The 18,188-nt window shown below is 38.6% G+C and overlaps 1 protein-coding gene across 3 annotated transcripts in view; it reads left to right on the forward strand.

Moving 5' to 3' along the window:
* Positions 1-18,188, forward strand: part of LOC118824274 (A-kinase anchor protein 2) — a 146,228-nt gene that overhangs the window by 51,052 nt on the left and 76,988 nt on the right. For all 3 annotated transcript variants that reach the window (XM_036594298.1, XM_036594295.1, XM_036594296.1), the window contains one exon: positions 278-408. In XM_036594298.1, coding sequence (XP_036450191.1) covers positions 278-408 — 131 coding nt within the window. The remainder of the gene's footprint in view (positions 1-277; positions 409-18,188) is intronic.

Below are 18,188 nucleotides of genomic sequence, written 5' to 3' on the forward strand. Positions count from 1 at the left end.
CAAATCTGTCATGACAACTCATTACCATGTATAACATCTGATATGTTTATAGCATGGTAATGTTATAGAGCTGGGTCCAAGTAAAGTGTTGCCAATGCATTTTTGCCCAGACCACTGCTTTGAATAAAACTAGCTAAACTCTTATTTGTTACCACAAGAAGTTCATTTTTAGACTGAACTGGTATTTTTTGAGTGACTTGTGACTTAACTGATTGTGCAAAAGGGTAAAATCAGCTCAAATATCAACCTATACACTGTTTTTATTTTTTGTCTCTAGTCCAAAGCAACTAGGGAAAGATGGCTTCTGCAAGGAACTCCAGCAGGACCTCATGAGGAAGACGAAGGACGGAGGAAACAGATTGAGCAGGATGAGCTTCACGTCAAGAAATTAGAGGACACCATCCACAGGTACATTCATTCATTTAACTCTTAAAAATAAATGTTCCTGAATGGTTCTTGGCTTGGAGGTATAGATCTAGGAAAAAAAAAAAAATATTATGTGGAGGTTAGGGTTCTTAATACTATCCTCTCTTTTACAAAAATGGTTCTTTAGAGACGTCCATTAAAGGATATGGCCAGGGTTATCCAACTGGTCCTTAGGAACCATTGTGCTCTATCCTTATTGGTTGAATAGTCCATGAAGACTAGTTTGCTGAAGGTCCATGAGGACAAGTTTGAAAACCACAGAACCAAAAGAGATATTTCTGCATCATCACTCCAAAGAATACATTTTGGCATCCTTATTTTTGAAAAATGTTTTCCTTTCCACTCACTACAGGTGGCCATTTTGGCTGTTTTTGCTAAAAGCTAATATCAGTGGCTTTTGGACCACAGCTGCCGCCACTATTTCTCTTCCTTATGCAAGTTAAAAAGCTCCTAGCCAAAGCAGTAACATTTTGAGGTTACATATTTCATTTCCTGAAATATCATCCATTTAGCAACCACTCTCCAAAACATACTAGTTATGGCATTTCCTCTGCTCAAGCAGGGATCTGCTTTTCTGGTTAACCCAGCTTTTAATTAAGAGAACTTCAAAAGGTGGTTGCCTTCCATCTCATCTGGTGTATAGTAACGTCATTACATTTTGGGTTACCCCAGATGTGATTGCAGGCCCTGCTATGGGTGCAACAGATGTGTATTTCTCTTCCCTATTTTAACCTCACTTATGAAATGGCACAGAAATTCAGCTTAGTTTAGTGTTGTTACTGTTTGTTGTCCTTCCGTGTCATGAGTATCTCAGTATCTCGTCAAATGGTACTTTTTATATATCAATCAAGATCTTTTCAAGGGCAGCAACAATGGCTTTTTAATAGTGTCCCCAATAGCGGGGCCGAGTCCAAGAACCAAAATAAATGCGTGAGCATGACAACACAGCAAGGGCAATGCTATTTAAAATAGGAGTGTGATGGCAGAAAGGACTGTGGATTGTAACTGGGGTTTTAGGTTTCATAAGCCAACAAAACTTCATTATGATGTACTGCATAAGAAGATCTGAAAATGGTTCATACTTTTATGGCCTACAAAGAGAGACAAGCATGTATATATGCATAAACATCTATATATAACAATACTATGCCCCATATTTACACACTTATGTGTAAATACCTACAGTACTGCGCAAAAGCCAGAAAGCACCCTTTAATTAACTTAATTTCTAGTCAAAAATGGAAATTGTTATGATGAAGTAATTCATTTTTCGAAATCAGGAAAAAAAAGCAAAAAAATATTAACGCTTTATCTTAATTACAGCTTCCATTCTTTTTAGGAATCTTGCTTTCAGTTTTTTACAGAAATCTGTAGGGATATTGGTCCACACCTTCAAAGTTCTTAGAAGTTGGTTGCATTTTCTGCTTCCCACGATTCAAGTAATCCTGAACACATGCAATGATGTTGAGGTCAGTTTGATCCTTAAATGTTCTTCTTTTTTGATCTAATTCTTTTCTCGGTGAGGTCTTCTTGACAGCTGCACATCCTTTCAGACTCATAGCATTGAGTTGTCTTCTCACAGTGGAAGGATGGACAGAAACACCTGTGGATTTTTGCAAATCTGAACCAGGAGTAGAGTTTGATTTTCTCCTCTCTCTCAAATACAATAGCTTTACTGTTAATCTGATGGTGACACTTTAGGTCTTGCACAGGCCCCATTTGACCCGTTCAGTTTTAAAAATGAAACGTGAAGCTTTAGTAAGACATACTTTACAAAGTCACATTTTGTTGGTCCAGTAGCCCAGTTTTTCTGAAAAAGTAATTTTCTACTGAAAATGTACAAAAACAAACACAAACTCACACACACTCCAATAAAGTAGCTGTACTCCACATGTCTGTTCATTTAACATACATTCTTCTCCACTGTTTGGTGGTGGAGTAGCTATGGCTAAAGCCTCAATCAGCAGTGGGAATGCAAACAATCAAACAATATATAAGCTATTTGATTGTGAAAAGTGGTGCACTTTGGAGGCTAAGTTGCCCTAATTGGGGCTTATTATATTTGCATGTGTTTTCATTTACGTGGGAAGTTCTGCCCACTCTGCTGCAGCTGCACAGCTCAGGAATTTGTGTGGCTGATCAGTTTAAAGCTGCAGAAGCAGGCCAAGGCGTGGGAGAGGGCTTTTCTTACAGCGATTCATGATCTCTCTGCCCTGTTTGAATTAATCAATTGTATTATTTGGTGGTATTTTGAGTGATGCATGTTCCACAAGTAGATCTCTCAAGTGTACTATGTAGGAAAGTGGGCGATGCACATTTCCATCTCTATTTCTGGCATAGTGGAACATATTAATCACATTCAGAGTTGGTTTTATTGTCTTCCATTTTTGGTACACCAAATCCATTATGTAATTGGTTCTATGATGAGTAAGTTCAGTATGTGAGTGAGGACAAGCTTTAATAGTTACACTACATGTTAAATGCCCAAAGACATTGTGTGCTCTTGTTTCGTGTTGTTGTTGGGTTGTTATGACACTTTATGACCTCACTGCTATTTCACTGGCTTTTCAATGACGTCACACTTTGGAAGCAAGTGATTCAAGGTTGAGATTTCTATCAGTCCTGGGAGGGATTTCCTTTCATCTCAGGGTGTATCTTTGGAAAACATCTGCACTGGGAACATTCACTTATTTCCTAAGGTGAACAGGAATAGGATGAGATCACATCTTAAACCAACAGTTGCTGGGGATTTAGATTTGCTTTAGGGGAACAGTTTAGGCTGCTGAATTCAGCATTTCACGTGTTGAAAAGTGACGTTGCATTTACTTGTTGAAAAGTGTGCTGTGTATTTTGTAATCATATTGGATATAGAAACCTACAATACATACAGCAATATATACAGTACTGTCAAAAATAAGGCAGAGACCACCGATTATTTACCTAATTTTGAGTCAAAATGTACAAGGTAGCAAAACTGGTGTTCAAAAATTATTTAAAGATACAGAGACAATGGAACTCTTAACAACCACACAAGACATGATAGATGAGCAAAGCTATACATAAAGCTCTCAAAAAATGTATAGGTATTTCTGTCCATCCTCCCACTGTGAGAAGACAACTCAACTGAGTCTGAAAGGAAGTGTAACTGTCAAGAAGCCATTACTGAGAAAAGGAAATAAACAAAAGAAAAACACCTGCAAATCAAACAAAGAAGGTGCTGGTGTTCTCAGAACGATGGACTGAGAAAATGCAAACAACTTCTAAGAATGAACTTTGCAGGTGTGAAAAATGATCCCTATAGCTTTCTTTGAAAAACTGAAACTTGTGATATTATGTTCAGTTGTTGAGGCCTTTGTGTAATTTTATGCTAAATATTTGTTTTCTATTTATTTTCCTGATGTTGAAATACTTAATGGCCATTTTGACTTGAAATGAAATATATGTAGGATGGTCCCTGACTTATACACAGTACTGTATGTCAGGGATGTTATTTTAGAACTACATCATGAATATTTCACTGTTACCTACAGCTTTGTCAAAAAATAGAGCTATCTAGCAAGATGGATGGATGCGCTGTATTAATTCCTAGGGAGTAAATTGTGTATCATAATAAAATCAATGGACATTTTATAAACATTATAAATGGACACATAACTACACATCCTATGCATTTATGAACATAAAGATAGTGCAAAGCCATGGCATAATGTGCAGAAAACAACAGCGTTAAACTGAAGCATTCCTATTTACTGATCTGCATGTAAACAACTGCCAAAGTGAGGAACAAAACACAGATCACAAAACAAAATATAGCCGCAATTGGCAATAAGTGGGTCCAAGCACAGAGATGCGTGTTATTCTTTGAATACAAAATTTGTTACATTAATCATTTTGAGAGAATAGGGCATTTTTGCACAAAACACAATAACCAGAGTGACAGTTTGATGTAGATAAAAGAAAAAACACTTTCATCCATTAAATGATCTAAAGAACATTAAACCATTCTGACTCATTTCAACAGGATCATTTCAGTCCTTCAGCACTAGCCTCTATTTTGGAGTATAAAAACACACAAGCACTCTCACTTGGTGGTCAAAAAAAAAGCAAACGTCCTTGGGCTCTTGGCTCTCCTCTCTCAGTGAAGCTGGTATTTTGGTCTCTCGGGCAGGGCTGAACCACTGCCTCTGCTTTGTGGGCTGGCAGGTAATTGTTCCTGGCCTGGGAGGAGTAAGTGTGTGCATAGTCATCTCTGCCAGAAAGACTGAGGAATAAAATGCTCTCCGTGGCACGATTCAGAGGGAGCGGCCGCATAGTCCCCAAAATAAATGACAACACAACAAGACACTTTTTACCCCTGATAAAGACAGAGAGGTGGAAAAGTGGAGGCTGCTCTTAAAATGGCTTGCTATGTTATTTATCCAAGCAGTTCTTGAGAGCTGTTGGAGACAGAAGTTGCAGAAAGTGTATTTGTAAATACTTTTTAGTGGTTTGATGTTGTTGATTAAGCAAAAAAGGAGATTTTTTTTCAGCCTCAAGATAAGTAAAAGAAAGTATCCTGAGGAAAGTATCCATACTGCAGCTCATATGGCCCAGTTCCTTCAAAATAACAGATAGCCCTTATGGTATACATGCTGCAGGGGCATAAAAAGTGAAGTTGTTTTGCAGCTCTTTTCAGTTTTAGCACAGTTTTGACTGAACATTGCAGATCGAGCAGGCTAGGCCTAGTAAATGTATTTCTTATCAGAAGGCATATCAGAGGTACTGAGTCTACACTAATGACTTCAATAATGAGTTTTGCCAGAATAATAATAGTCATTTGCTAGAATAGTAATTAAAAACACAGCCAGAGGCAGCAAATGTGGAATACAGGCAGTTCTATCAAGCATTATATTTAACCATGAAATGTAGGTTTTGCAAGTTAAAGATGCTAGAAGAACTCAATTAGTAGGTTTCAAACTATGACTTAACATTGGACAAACTAACATTTGATGTTGTATGTAAATACTGTTCAAAATGTACAGTTCACTCTCTAGTCCATGTATAAAATCTAAGCTTCAAAACAGTCCATTTTGAATTGATTGTTTTTGTGTTGCCACAAAAACCAACTCATTTACACACACCTGCCCATTCAGCCTACAGCAGTGTAGCCCTGCTATAAACTTAAGGAGTGGTTCAGCCCGGGCTGCTTTTTGAATACAGGACTTCCATATCAGTCACAAAACAGCATTTATTAACAACATATTTTAAAGGATAAAGAAAGGTTGGAAAATGTATAATGTAAATGTTATAGAATATTTAAAAATAGGTTATGGGCTCATAAGGTTGTACATATCAAGTTGTTAGTAAAAAATATTACGATTTTTCTTAATACATATTCACAGAACATTACATGGATGCATTTAATATGTAAACTAAGGGTAGGATCCAATAAAGTATGGGCTGGTGATAGATCAGAATCCAACCTGTACTAGCAGAAATTATCTGTTTCAAGCATAGCTGGAAGCAGCAAATGTTGTATCTAGGCAGTGATTTTGAGCATCATACTTGGCCATTAAATGTAGATCTTACATGACACCAAAGATGGCAGAAGATGAACACAAAGAACTCTAGCAAATCATCGGTAGGTTTCTAGCATGGTAGGTGCTTGGACCCCTAAAATTGCAGTCTGCCCTGTTTATCTTTTGGACTCTGTGTACACCACTGTGTGACATGAGCGCCTAATATGGTGAATTGAAGTGTTTAATGTCACCTGTACCATTGAAGGGAAGTGTGGATTGTTTAAAAACCTTTTTTAATAAACATACCAGGCGTGTAGAGAAACAAGTGTCAGCTACTTGTGAATATGTGATTTTGGTTTAGGTTTTCAGGTTGTAAATTAATCTTGCTCTGTTTTGGAATCTCTGAGTTGAAGTAAAAGATTACTGCTATGTAACAAATGTGGAATTTGTTCTTGTTTTGAATTTCTTCTACTTTAAATAGCCGCCAAAAGTTTTATGTTGTGGTTACGAGTGGAGTGACTCATAGCTTTCAGAAGTGAAGATCCAGATTTGTTGTGTTCATATATACATATACTGATTCTGCTGACAGTGACTTGCTGAGCTTCAGCTAGTTTATTTTTGGAGGTTGTTGGGCCCTTAATCTTTTCCAGTTATCTCTTTCAAATAGCCCCATATTGTGTGCTAAGAGGCTTGAGAGCATGCTGGATTGGTTGAGCTTAACTGCCAATAATTATATTTGCCTCTGCTGTTAATGAAAGTCCTGGAAATTATCCCCAGAGCCATTTTCGATCTGGGCTCTGGATAGCAGCGTTGAGAAATATGCCTGTCCCTGTGCTGCCGTGGGAATGCAGGCTCGTTCTGCTGCTCATGCCCCTGCGGTTAATGCTCTGTGGGTGAAGTTTAGAGCCAATGATAGCTACTGTGTGCTGATCTCAGACCAGTTTCCATCTGGAACTGGAGTAGAGGTCACTGATCTTAGATCAGCACTCTTAGACCAGGGGTTAAAGTGGAATTTTGAGAGTGGGGGAAGTCTTGATAGTCAGTGGGGGATAAGGTTATGAATTGACCTATCCATGCTCCTCCATGCAATCTTAAGTAGTAACTGTTGCACTACTGAACGCTGGCAGAAACCTTATTCAATAGATCAGGTTGGTGTTTTATAAATAAGTTAATGGGACACCAAAATGAAACATTTAACAATTGCTTTTTCTGTTGTAAATATGTCCACTTGCCTTTTACAGTGGTGCAACAATAACCTCTTAAACGAGATTGTCTGGTTTTAAGACCTGAAAAACTCCCTCATAATGATGTATCTTAAAAGGTGAGAGTAACTTTTGAAAAACTACAACTGCTTTCAGGTGGATTATTGAGGGCAGGCTGTTTAATGCAGAAAGAACTCTGACAGCTAATGTATATGCTAGGAAGTCCAACATCACATGTATTTATTAGCTTCTGTCAGTGGCAGGGATTTCTTTATTGTAGCAGAAGCAGGTACTCAGTTGTTGTATAGTGTTTTTGCCTAATGTATGCTGGACAGTGAGAGAGCATCGATGAATGAAAACACATGGGCTACACAGCTGCACTACAAAATACTGCATAACACAACAAATAAAATTTTAATATTAATTTTAGGCTGGAATGCACCATTAGCATTAGCATGTCATTGTGCTTTCCACAGCTTAGTTTTAATGCTATGACACATGACACACAGAACATAGATATGTCAATTAATGTGCAGTTTACCTTAAAACAGTTAGTGTGAACAGCTAGGTAATCACCAAGCCATGTGTTAGCCAACTAGCTAGCCACTGTTTTTTTTTTAAACGGTGTTGTAACGAAAAAATAATTTAGCCTTAAAATTTTTAGTTTATTGAACTTAAAATTAAGTCAAGACAGAGACAGATTCTTATTATTAGAGGTACACTTCACTCAAAATTTTAATAGAGCCTGGGAAGTTTTTAAGTTAGTGGTACAAACCAACACAAGGGCTACTGTGGCACAAATCATAGAAATGTTTAATGATGGTTACAGGAGGAATGTGTCACAACACACCGTGGATCTCATCCTGCTACATATGGTGCTACATAGCTGCAGACTAGTCAGAGTGCTCATGCTAGCCCCTGTCCACCATCAAAGTGCGTACAATGGGCATCAGAATAGGACCTTGGAGCAACAGAAAAAGGTCGCCTGATCCGATAAGTCCTGTTTTCTTGCACATCATGTGGATGGGTCAGATACATGTGCCCTGTTAACCTGGGGAAGTGATGGCACTGGGATGCACAGTGGGAAGAAGACAAGCCAGTGGAGTGTGCTGCTCTGGGCAATGTTCAGCAGGGAAACCATCATTCCGGGCATTCATGTAGACATCAATTTGAAACATGCCACCTACCTAAACATTTTTACGGACAAGGTACACCCCTTTGTGGCTATGGCATTCCCCATTGGCAGGGCCTCTTTCAGCAGGACAATGCTCCCTTCCACACTGCACACATTGTTTGGGAATAGTTTGAGGGACATGGCGAAGAGTTTAGGGTATTGCCCTGACCTCCAAATTCCCACATGGAGAACAGCATAATGTTTTGGAATTTTTTCTGTGAAACTTGATCAGTCCTTTTCATTCTGTGAGACAGTGGAAGTGGACATGGTTAATGGTGCAGTTCAGTCACTTTGCAGATAGAACTAGGAAACTCTGACAAAGTGCTAGGAGTGCTATTTCCAGAACACTACAGTTTAACCCTTCACTCAGACCACACTTAAAAGCAGCAAAGAAGCTCTCTCTCTCCCTCCCTAATGTTCCAGATGATGATGTAATGTGGGGGAAGCCATTCCCAGTGCCCACTCTCACTAATCAGAGCCAACTGGAACTAATGTCACAGCAGACAGGAAGTGGGAGAAGTGGTTCAGGAAACCAGAGTGGGATTGGAGCCTGCATGAGGTCATGGACCCTCCACAGCCAGATGAGTCCAGCAGAAGATGACCTCTTGTGCACTGTGGAAAATGAAAGGGGCATTCTGAACAAAGGTTATGAGAGTCATAGGGTAAGCGACGCCCACTGTAGGATATGAACTCATGACCAAATGTTAGGAACACATGGAACAAATGGGGTCTCTTAGTGTCACCTCAGAGAAACCTTTCTTCTGCAGCCTTTCCGTAGTGAGCCCCTACTGGACAACACATGCAATCACACATCAGAGATAGAGAAATAATTTAATTGCAAATATGTTAAGCATAAGAAATCAAGAATCAAAACTTTTTAGTTATTTTCTATTCAGATGTAATTGTGTAATTATGTATATAATTGCAAAATTAATTAAATTTAAGTTATATTCTGTATTGACACATTCAAATCTACACTTCAGACTATTGATTTATTGTGAAGAAATGCCAAAAATGTGGCAAAAATATAAATATTTTATTTTCAGCAAAACTGTACTCTGTAAAGACATAAATCTACAGTGAAAACACTGCAGTAATCAACTCGGTTTCTTAAATAAAACAAAGTGCTGTAAAATGGTGCATTCTGGGAAATACAGTTTAAGTTCCTTATCAAAAATGTTAAGATGTAGAATTATACAGTAATTAGCTGATATTTGCAAAGCATACTCTGAAAGTGTCTGCAGTTTGCACAGGTTTGGGGAGCCAGTCTCTGAATATTGTAGTGATGTGGATGGAGCTTCCCAGCACATTTTGCAGTTGTTAATTCGCTTTAATTTTTAATCCATAGTTAATTTCATAAGAGTTTTTAATTTTAACATGCTAGTCCAACCCTAAAGATTTAATGCCCTTTAACATGTTTTGGTAGTTCATGATTCATCAGAGTTTTGTTACAGCCAAATAATTACTACATGTAATTGCTACAATCTGATGTTCAGTTCATGGTGTGTTTGATTAACAGTACTTTGCTGTTGTGAAAAATAGTGTGATCATTCTCTTAGCTGTGTAACAGTATGTCCGAATGATCAAGTTGGACGTAATGTGTTCTCTACCCAGACAGGTAGAGAAAGCTTCAATCTGATAGATGGAATAAAGCACAAACAGCAAATGTGTTTAAAAGAGAGAGGTAAAATAACTTGGCAAGCAAGCATGCTAACTAGTGCACTAGCTATTACAGCTGATGTTATCAGCTAATCTAGCTGAAGTTTTAATAATGTTACAGGTCACATTCCTTTAAAACTTACTGAAGTTTCTGCTGGATTAGTTATTGGGCTAGCTACCTCACATGCTACATAAACTACTGACTAACCAACTGTTTCAAGTTGTTTCACCTCTTTCCTTGAAACATCGCATTTACTGAAGGTTTTTCTGCAGAGCAAAGGTTTTTTATTAAAAGCATGTTGAACCTGACAGGTATTAAATAGGGGTTGCTTTTGTAAAATGTAATGTCTGCAGCTAATAATAAGACTAAACTGATATTTTGTAATAATGACTCAAGTCTCAACTCACATTTGAAACCCAAAGACAACATTTTTTTCAACATGCAAATAGATAAAAATGTAGGTATGTGCCTGTTTACGGTTTGTGTTGGATGATACAGTTGTACACGTGATGTGTGTCAAATAATAACAACCAAATACCTCGATACATAACCATAGCAAACTGACCAGCACACTGGCCAGAGCAGTACTCAGTACAGTATAATACTCAATGCAATACTCAGGCGCTAATGCATGCAGCATGCTGTTTGGCTCCAGCTTGACACCAGGCCTTTACAGCACTGTACAGGGAGCATGCTGTGCTGGTAGGAAGTGCTGCTTAAGCAGTTATTAAAGATAACATACAGCATGTGTTGGACCAACCCTACACAATCCCAGCTTTCACCAGTGCACAATTAGGCCTTACAGAGGTTTTGAAGCAATCACAGTGGTCCTATTTACAGTCAGGGAGGGAGACATACAATGTGCTGATTGAGCAATTTCCTTGCCTCTCCTTTATTTTCTGCAAGTCGTGAATTAGAGATTCAGCGGCTGCCTTTGTGGCTCCGGCTCTGACTGGCTGTGTCAGTACCACTGAGACTAAGCGCCCTCAGACAGTGCAAGGTCATTTAAACTTTGTGGCAAATAAACTGCAATAAAGCATGCATGTTTCACACTAGCCTAATGTCATTCTTACAGCATCATTAATCCCAGTTTGAATGTTATAATAAATAGGTAATGTAAAAGAACGTATAGAGTGAGAATTATGCTTCGTATCCTGATGCTGATGTTATTTCTATAGTTATTTTTGCCTCAAGTCAGATGCTACTGATGTTGTTGCACCTGAGTCAATCCATCACTAGAGGGCGTGAAAGAGCTTCTGCTGTCTTAATGCTGCAAGAAAGTTTTGTTTTCAGTATTTTGTTCTGAAATCAGGAAATGACTAATATGACAAACATCTTTGTACTGATTATTCAAATGTAATTTATGGTGCTTTACTGTAAGTTTGTATTATCTGAGTCATGAAAAAAACAATAAACAGTTATTTCATCTAATAACAATTCAAAGGCCTACAGTGTAAAAAAAAAACTTCACTTTCAACTTGGGGGGAAAAACAGAACTACAAGAGTGAGACATTTCCTCTTTGGCTGGTCCAGCCAAACCTACGGTTGAGTCATTGAAACTATTCTCTCACCACCTCTAAGGCTACCAAGGAGTGCCCTGTGAATGATGTAATGATGTGGAAAAAAGATTATGAAGTTACAGAGCAGAACAACCTGTTTTCATGTAAAACAATAAAGAATATAACAGAGAATGTGGTCTTATCTGAAAACTCTTAAACCGAGCTCTGAGTGTTAATCAAATCAAATGAGATAAGGAGCAGAGTAGAGACACAAAGGTTTTTTTCTGTTTTTATTGTGCTGTCATGTGCAAAAGTCTGAGCAGCCCTGGTCAGCTTACATGTTTTGTGGATTTTTAAAAATATGTTAACACATCCTCTACAGAGCACACACGTTTGCACATTTTAATGCATGATTACTGTGTAGTCGCTGAATGTAACACATTGGAAAAGATAAAATACAAAACGCGGCCTTTGCAGAGGTTACTGCATATTTTATAACTTACGTTTAATGTTAAACTCAGCAAAAGTAAAAATTGTGCACCAACAGTTGCAGACAAAGTATTGAATTAGTATTGATAAGTATTTATTTGACTTATTTTCACCTACAAAATCAACAATCTAATTTGACCGGGGGTGTTCAAACTTTTGCACATGACTGAAAATGGTGGCAAATCAGAATTTGATGTTTTGCTCAAGTACTAGCAATCTGTCTTGGCTGTAGCTCACATAGACGATTATGGTAAATAAACAGGATGTAAGAGAAAAAAAAATAATAATAAACTATAATAAAAGTAAAACAAAAATAAAAAAAACAAAATAATGATAAAATATGTAAATGTATTTAAAACTAAGCAGTATGTACAAATTAAACAATATTGTAGAAGTGATTTCACTCCTCCAGTATGTACAGTGGCGTAGTTTATTATACTGTAGCTGCATTAGGAAAGTGACATCTCTGAATTGTGTTATCTCTTCAAGATTCATGAGCTTGTCCAGCATAGCTGATGTGAACATGGAGTCTTGCTAAACCCTGTGTAGCTTTTACCCCATGTGTTTGAGGGCTGCAGTTCCTGGAGCGGCTGTAAAGAGCCGGACATAAATGCAGTACAGTGTGTTCTCGCTCACAGGCCTGCCTATTGTAATACCATGTTCCCTCCTGCTCTGCTGTGGGTCAGCGTGATTTGTCGCATGCTAATGGATACTGCATCATGCCAAGAGGCCGGAAACAAGCCTCATCACTTGATCTGTGTGTATGTATGTGGAGTTTTGTGTGTGTGACAGGGATGATAATTGTCCACAGACTAGAGCTGCACATATACATGGCAGTTTGCAGATATACAGCTTCTGAAAGTGATAGTTCTTCACTAAATTGGCCCCATACTGCAAATGCAGCCTATCAGTCAAGACGTGTTCGCTGTCAGAGGTCTACTTCTTTAGTTTTTCACTAGTGGTACAAGGCTATTGTAGCTAACAAGTAATAGTCACTTATAACTGTATGCAGAACGTCCCCAGTCAGATTACATGTTTTATTGATTTTGTACATTGACATAAGTAAACATAGGCTGTACTAGGAACAATTCAAATATGGTGATTTTTTACAGGTTTTAGTGCATTAAATGTTTCTACAAAATTTAGTGAGTTTAACATATTGCAAAAAATAAAACATAAAATAAAAAAATGTGTCATATTTTATGTCCCCAATATATTAAAGTCAAGAAGTCAATCTGTAATTGTGTATTTATGTGCAGAAGTGTGTTCTCTGAAGAGGAGTGATAGACCACCAGCAGGCGCAAAGTTTATTACACACTTCTAAAACCTTAGAATTGCTCAATGAGTTTGCATTACACACTTGCTTCAATGAACGGATGCAAACTTTGGCAAATTATTTTGACCGATAACCACCTGGCATAAACCGTCAAACATAACAATAACAGTTATAGCAGTAATGTAGGCTAGTTACATTTACCTTATTTTCTTAGCCTAAGCTAAAATAAACATAAATGGCCTGACTGGGGCTAGCTTACCTTTCAGCATGCATATTTTAAACAACAATAAATGACAGGTACTAGCTAACTGTTTCTTTTAGGCTTTTTTTCTCATGGGACTAACTAAACAGCCTAAGCTAACTTACCTAACAAACACATTTGTCGGATATAGATGGCTTAGAGTTGCCTAAGCAACATGAAGTTAAAAAAAACAGTCAACAGTAACCCATCTGACAATCTAACAGTGTGTCATGTGGTAAAATATTCTAGTCCTTTCTGTTGAGAAATACCAACACATTTACAAGGAGTCGGTCCACTTCTCAGTCTGTGGACAGTCAGACCAGCAACTGGCTGGTACATACAAGTAACCTTGGGCCTAAGTTGCTATGTTTGGGAATCATATGCTCTTTGCTAGGAGTGCAGGGAAAAAACGATTCTTAGATGCATCGCGATGGGGACGTGAACGATTCTGAATCGATTCACAAATGTCAAAAATCGATTTTCTAAATATTTAATTTATAACGTAATGTTGACGGAACGCAAAAGGCGGAACTTGGAAGTGGGTACGTGCAGCGCCCGGACACTCTGTGGCGGCACATAACAAAAACACAACTGGATGAGTGAGAAATCCGACCGGCTCCCTCTGCATTAAAGCCAGGTTAGATCAGGAGTCACAACCCAAATGATGAGAAGAGCCATTTAGACCTTTCAACAAAGTCAGACCACCTTGGTCGCCGCAACATTTAATGTCCAGTATGTCTCAGTGTGTATTAATGTCCTAGTATGGGCTAAAAATGTAAGTTAAACGAAAACGCAGATTTAACTACTTCGCTCTGCTTTAAGCTTCGTCTACAGCCGCTTTCCTCCCATCTCCGCCAGAAAACTTTTCCTTAAAAGTAGACCAGTTTCTTGTAAAATGTCTCTCATCGTTCGACTGTTTTATGAGGCTGAAGTCGCTTCTCGTTCTCCAGCTTCTTGTTTGAATTTTCCCGTTCCACCTTAAATTCTGCCTGAGGCGCCGAATGTAAATGCGGCACCGTTTAAGGTGGACCGGGAAAATTCGAAAGAGAAGCGACTTCAGCTTCGCCACTTTTTAGTGTGTGACAGTCTCTCGTTGCAGATTTAACGTACCAGGAAACCAACTGCGCTGCTTATAAATGCGAATAAGTCTTTTCGTTCGCTGCTAGCCAGGCGAGACTTCGTTGCTAAGTGACCGGCAGTCTGCAGGCCAGTTCTCAGCCGTTGAGAACCAGGGATTTCGCGCTATGTTGCACACGTCCGGTCTCGAAGATAAGTTATGAAATCTCTAAAGAAAACGAGTAGAATAGCTGTAATGTGCTGCATGGACATCTATTACCACTGGATCTCATGTCACCCTAACAACGCATTTTATCGCAGATGAGTGGCAGCAGCGTCTCATGTGCTCCAATTGGTTAATAATTGGTTAATCATTAGAGTCCCAACATATTTACTAGTCATTTCAAGTAGATATGCTAGTGTGGTTTCTTACACACTGTTACCTATGAAAATGGACAAAAGAACATCACATACCTAAAAAAGTATTATTCCTTAAAGTTGCAGAATTGGCTGAGCTATTCTTACGTAAAAGAAGTGCAGAATAAAAATTTTGCGTTCGCCAGTGGGCCCTGGCCATTTAGGGGGTTAACAACCATCTTGAAGCCTGAATTTTGTCAGTTTCTATAGATAACAGTAAGCCATACAGTGAATACAGTGGTAGTGAAGTCTTTTTAGCACTGCTATATCTAAAGCCCAGTCAAAGTTAAGAAGCTCTGACAGTGCCACATCTTGAGCCATTTGTGGTAATCTGTTATCTGTGTATTCTTAGACACTGGGTGCTGGTTTTGGAGATGGATTGTTAGGAATCGTGGGAAGGCTCCTTGGCCTTTGTTATTGTGGAGCCTGTAACCTCAGTGATGGAAACAATAGCAGGAAATTCACTTGGGTGGAGGCAGAGTGGGTTCCTCAGTCGCTGCCTTCCTCATTGGCTGCCAGCATTGAGAATGAGCGAGATGTTGCTCCTCTGGGAAAACGAAAGAATGTGTGCATGCATGTGCCTTGTAAAGGGAATGGATCTCATTCATGTTTGCACTCTGTGATGGCCTATATGACCCTTCATGCTGCAAACCAAATCATTGAGTGGCATGGTTGTAGTGTTTGGAGTTTCTTGCCATTTTTCATTGAGAAAACTTCAGGCACAAAGAACTATCATAACAGTAACAATCAGAACGTTTGCCTGATGTTGTCATTGTTGACAATGTTTTTTCAGCTCTAGTAGTTAAATATGTTGTTTCATATGACAGAACTATGAGCTATTATTTTTGGCTAAATCCCTTTTTTTCTTCTGAACCAAATATCCAATCATTAACTTTTATGTATAGTCAGATATCAAACCTAGTCAGAATGCACATCTCTAGTGAAGGCTATGGTTGCTAAAAGTTGTTAGCGAAGCAGATACATGAGGAACCCAGTGAAGACAACAAACTTGGCAGTTTACTTTAAAACACATTGAAAATCTCTGTCACAGTCTGCACAACTGCAGACCTTTCCCTTGCATTAGAGATTTCTATTATCCAATCCTACACTAAGCAATACAGAATATAGTTAGATTTATGTGCTAATGGAAAGCAGCGTGAGCTAGCCTAATACCAAGAGCAGCAAGAAGAAATGCAGTCTGGCTGTGTGTCCCGAAGGACAGCGCTCATCTGAATAAGCAAGAGTGTTTAGTATGCTTGTGGTGTGTGTCTTCACCTTGAGCACAAATGCAATTTTCTCTTCTAGTACTGTGTAAGCAAGTGGGGCCAGTTATGAGCAAGCATAAGGCCATAAAGCTGTAGAGATGCTGCAAGTCAAAGCATTTATGGAGGCTTTTATAACAGGAAATGTGAAATTGTATTAGTCCAACAGCTCTGGAATCATTTCTGGCTTCTGCTTTCCAAAAAATACAACTCTGTGGACAGCTAAAGATGTGGACAGCACATCAGCATTCTGAGCCTTCGCTGTTTGACAAATATGGACTTTGGATTCTGTCCAGTTAGCTCACAGCTGGAGCCGAGTCTGAAAACTGTGAATGCTCTCTGAATAGCAATCATGCTAACGAGGCAAGCCTGGGATCCATCTTCTGACTCACTGAAGTTTAAATTGCATTCTGAACGCAGGCAGGATCGTTCTTCTTTAAAGAGTGTTATTTGCAGAATTACAGGGACTGTTATTATGCACACTAGAGCTCACTTAAACTGAAGTGATGACAGACTGCACAGGCCGGGAGAACAGAAGCATATAATGTATCAGCCCGGAAAAATGACGTTTGTGCTAGCCCACACTTTAATACACAGTGTCACTGCTCCCCCATCCCTTTGGAATTTAAAGGGCAATTCTAGCCAAAAATTAAAATGTAACCATTGCTGTTGTAAATGTGCCTTCTTGCATTCTACATTGGTACCACAGTAGTCTTTAGAGTAAGATCTTTTTGGTTTTAACCCCTCAAAATCTCAGGCTTATTATATATTAAAGCCCTATTCGGATGGGATTAGTTTTACATGAGGAGATGGGTAATGTAATCATTACCAGCATTTCTCAGTGATTTTAGTGCGCCATGTCAGTTATTTTTACGGCCTTCCCGCGTCATTAAAGATTCCTTTGCTTTTTACCTTCTGTAAAACAAGCCATAAAAATTATCTCAGGTTTTATTAATCCCGTGCGAATCAACATGTCAGTGAAAACACTATCAAGTCCTGTGAAATTGTAGTTTCTTAAGTATGGAGACACTCAAAGAAGCTTTCTTGTGTTCTCTGACGAGGCTGAAGTCAATGCTAATGACACGCTGCATTCACTTAAGACAGAAAGATAAATGTCAGGGTGAATGAAATAATGGCTAAATTGAATGTTCTAACATCTTTTCTACACTTTTCTGGAGTAAAGGCAGCGCATGAATCGAGTAGCCACTCCCATCTCTGTCATTTATACTGAGATTTCTTATCCCATGCAAATCGATTATAAACATTACCGTCGTTCTGAGGTAAACTAGTATTACCCCACCTCCCCATGGTAAACTAATCCTGTTCGAATAGGGCTAAAGGCTTATTTCTCAGTAACTACAGGTACTTTAATAGTGGCAGATGTTTTTAGGTAATTGAAGTGTGTCTTAAGGCCATTTAAAACACAAAATTATAGAAAATTGTGAATTCTGTCAAACTAATGAGGCTGAGGTATATAATACTGTACTACATAATAGTACAAAGAACATGACAAATAACTTACTAAAAGCTAGTTTTAGGCTAAAGTGCCCTTTTTAACACATCTTTTAACATCAGTCTGGTCTTTTGCTGTAACCCATATTCCTATATAAATCAAATTCGTAATTCCTGTACACACGGTCCGTTCTCTTCTTATATTTTATGTCTTGCTGTCTGTTACTTTATCCTTTATATATCCTAGATAGTGCTGGTTCTAGCCTTCTTGAGGCCTTAAGCAAAACCTGAGCTGGGGCCCCTTCTGCTAAACTACATATCTTCATCCTTTGCCAAAGTAACATTAAACTTTCATACACAACCCTTAATTCCCCTCACAATCATCTGTTAATCATCTTGTTAACTTAGTAGTTCTTAACTTTAGAACTCAGTTTGGAAAAGCATCACTAGCTATGCAGCTGTTGGCCCATTGATGACAAAGCTTGTGGTCCACTGGTGTTTTGTTCAGTGTTTTCTGGGCGGCCCACCGGTGGTTA

Source organism: Colossoma macropomum, unplaced genomic scaffold (genome assembly GCF_904425465.1).
Source record: "Colossoma macropomum unplaced genomic scaffold, Colossoma_macropomum, whole genome shotgun sequence".
Taxonomy (NCBI): domain Eukaryota; kingdom Metazoa; phylum Chordata; class Actinopteri; order Characiformes; family Serrasalmidae; genus Colossoma; species Colossoma macropomum.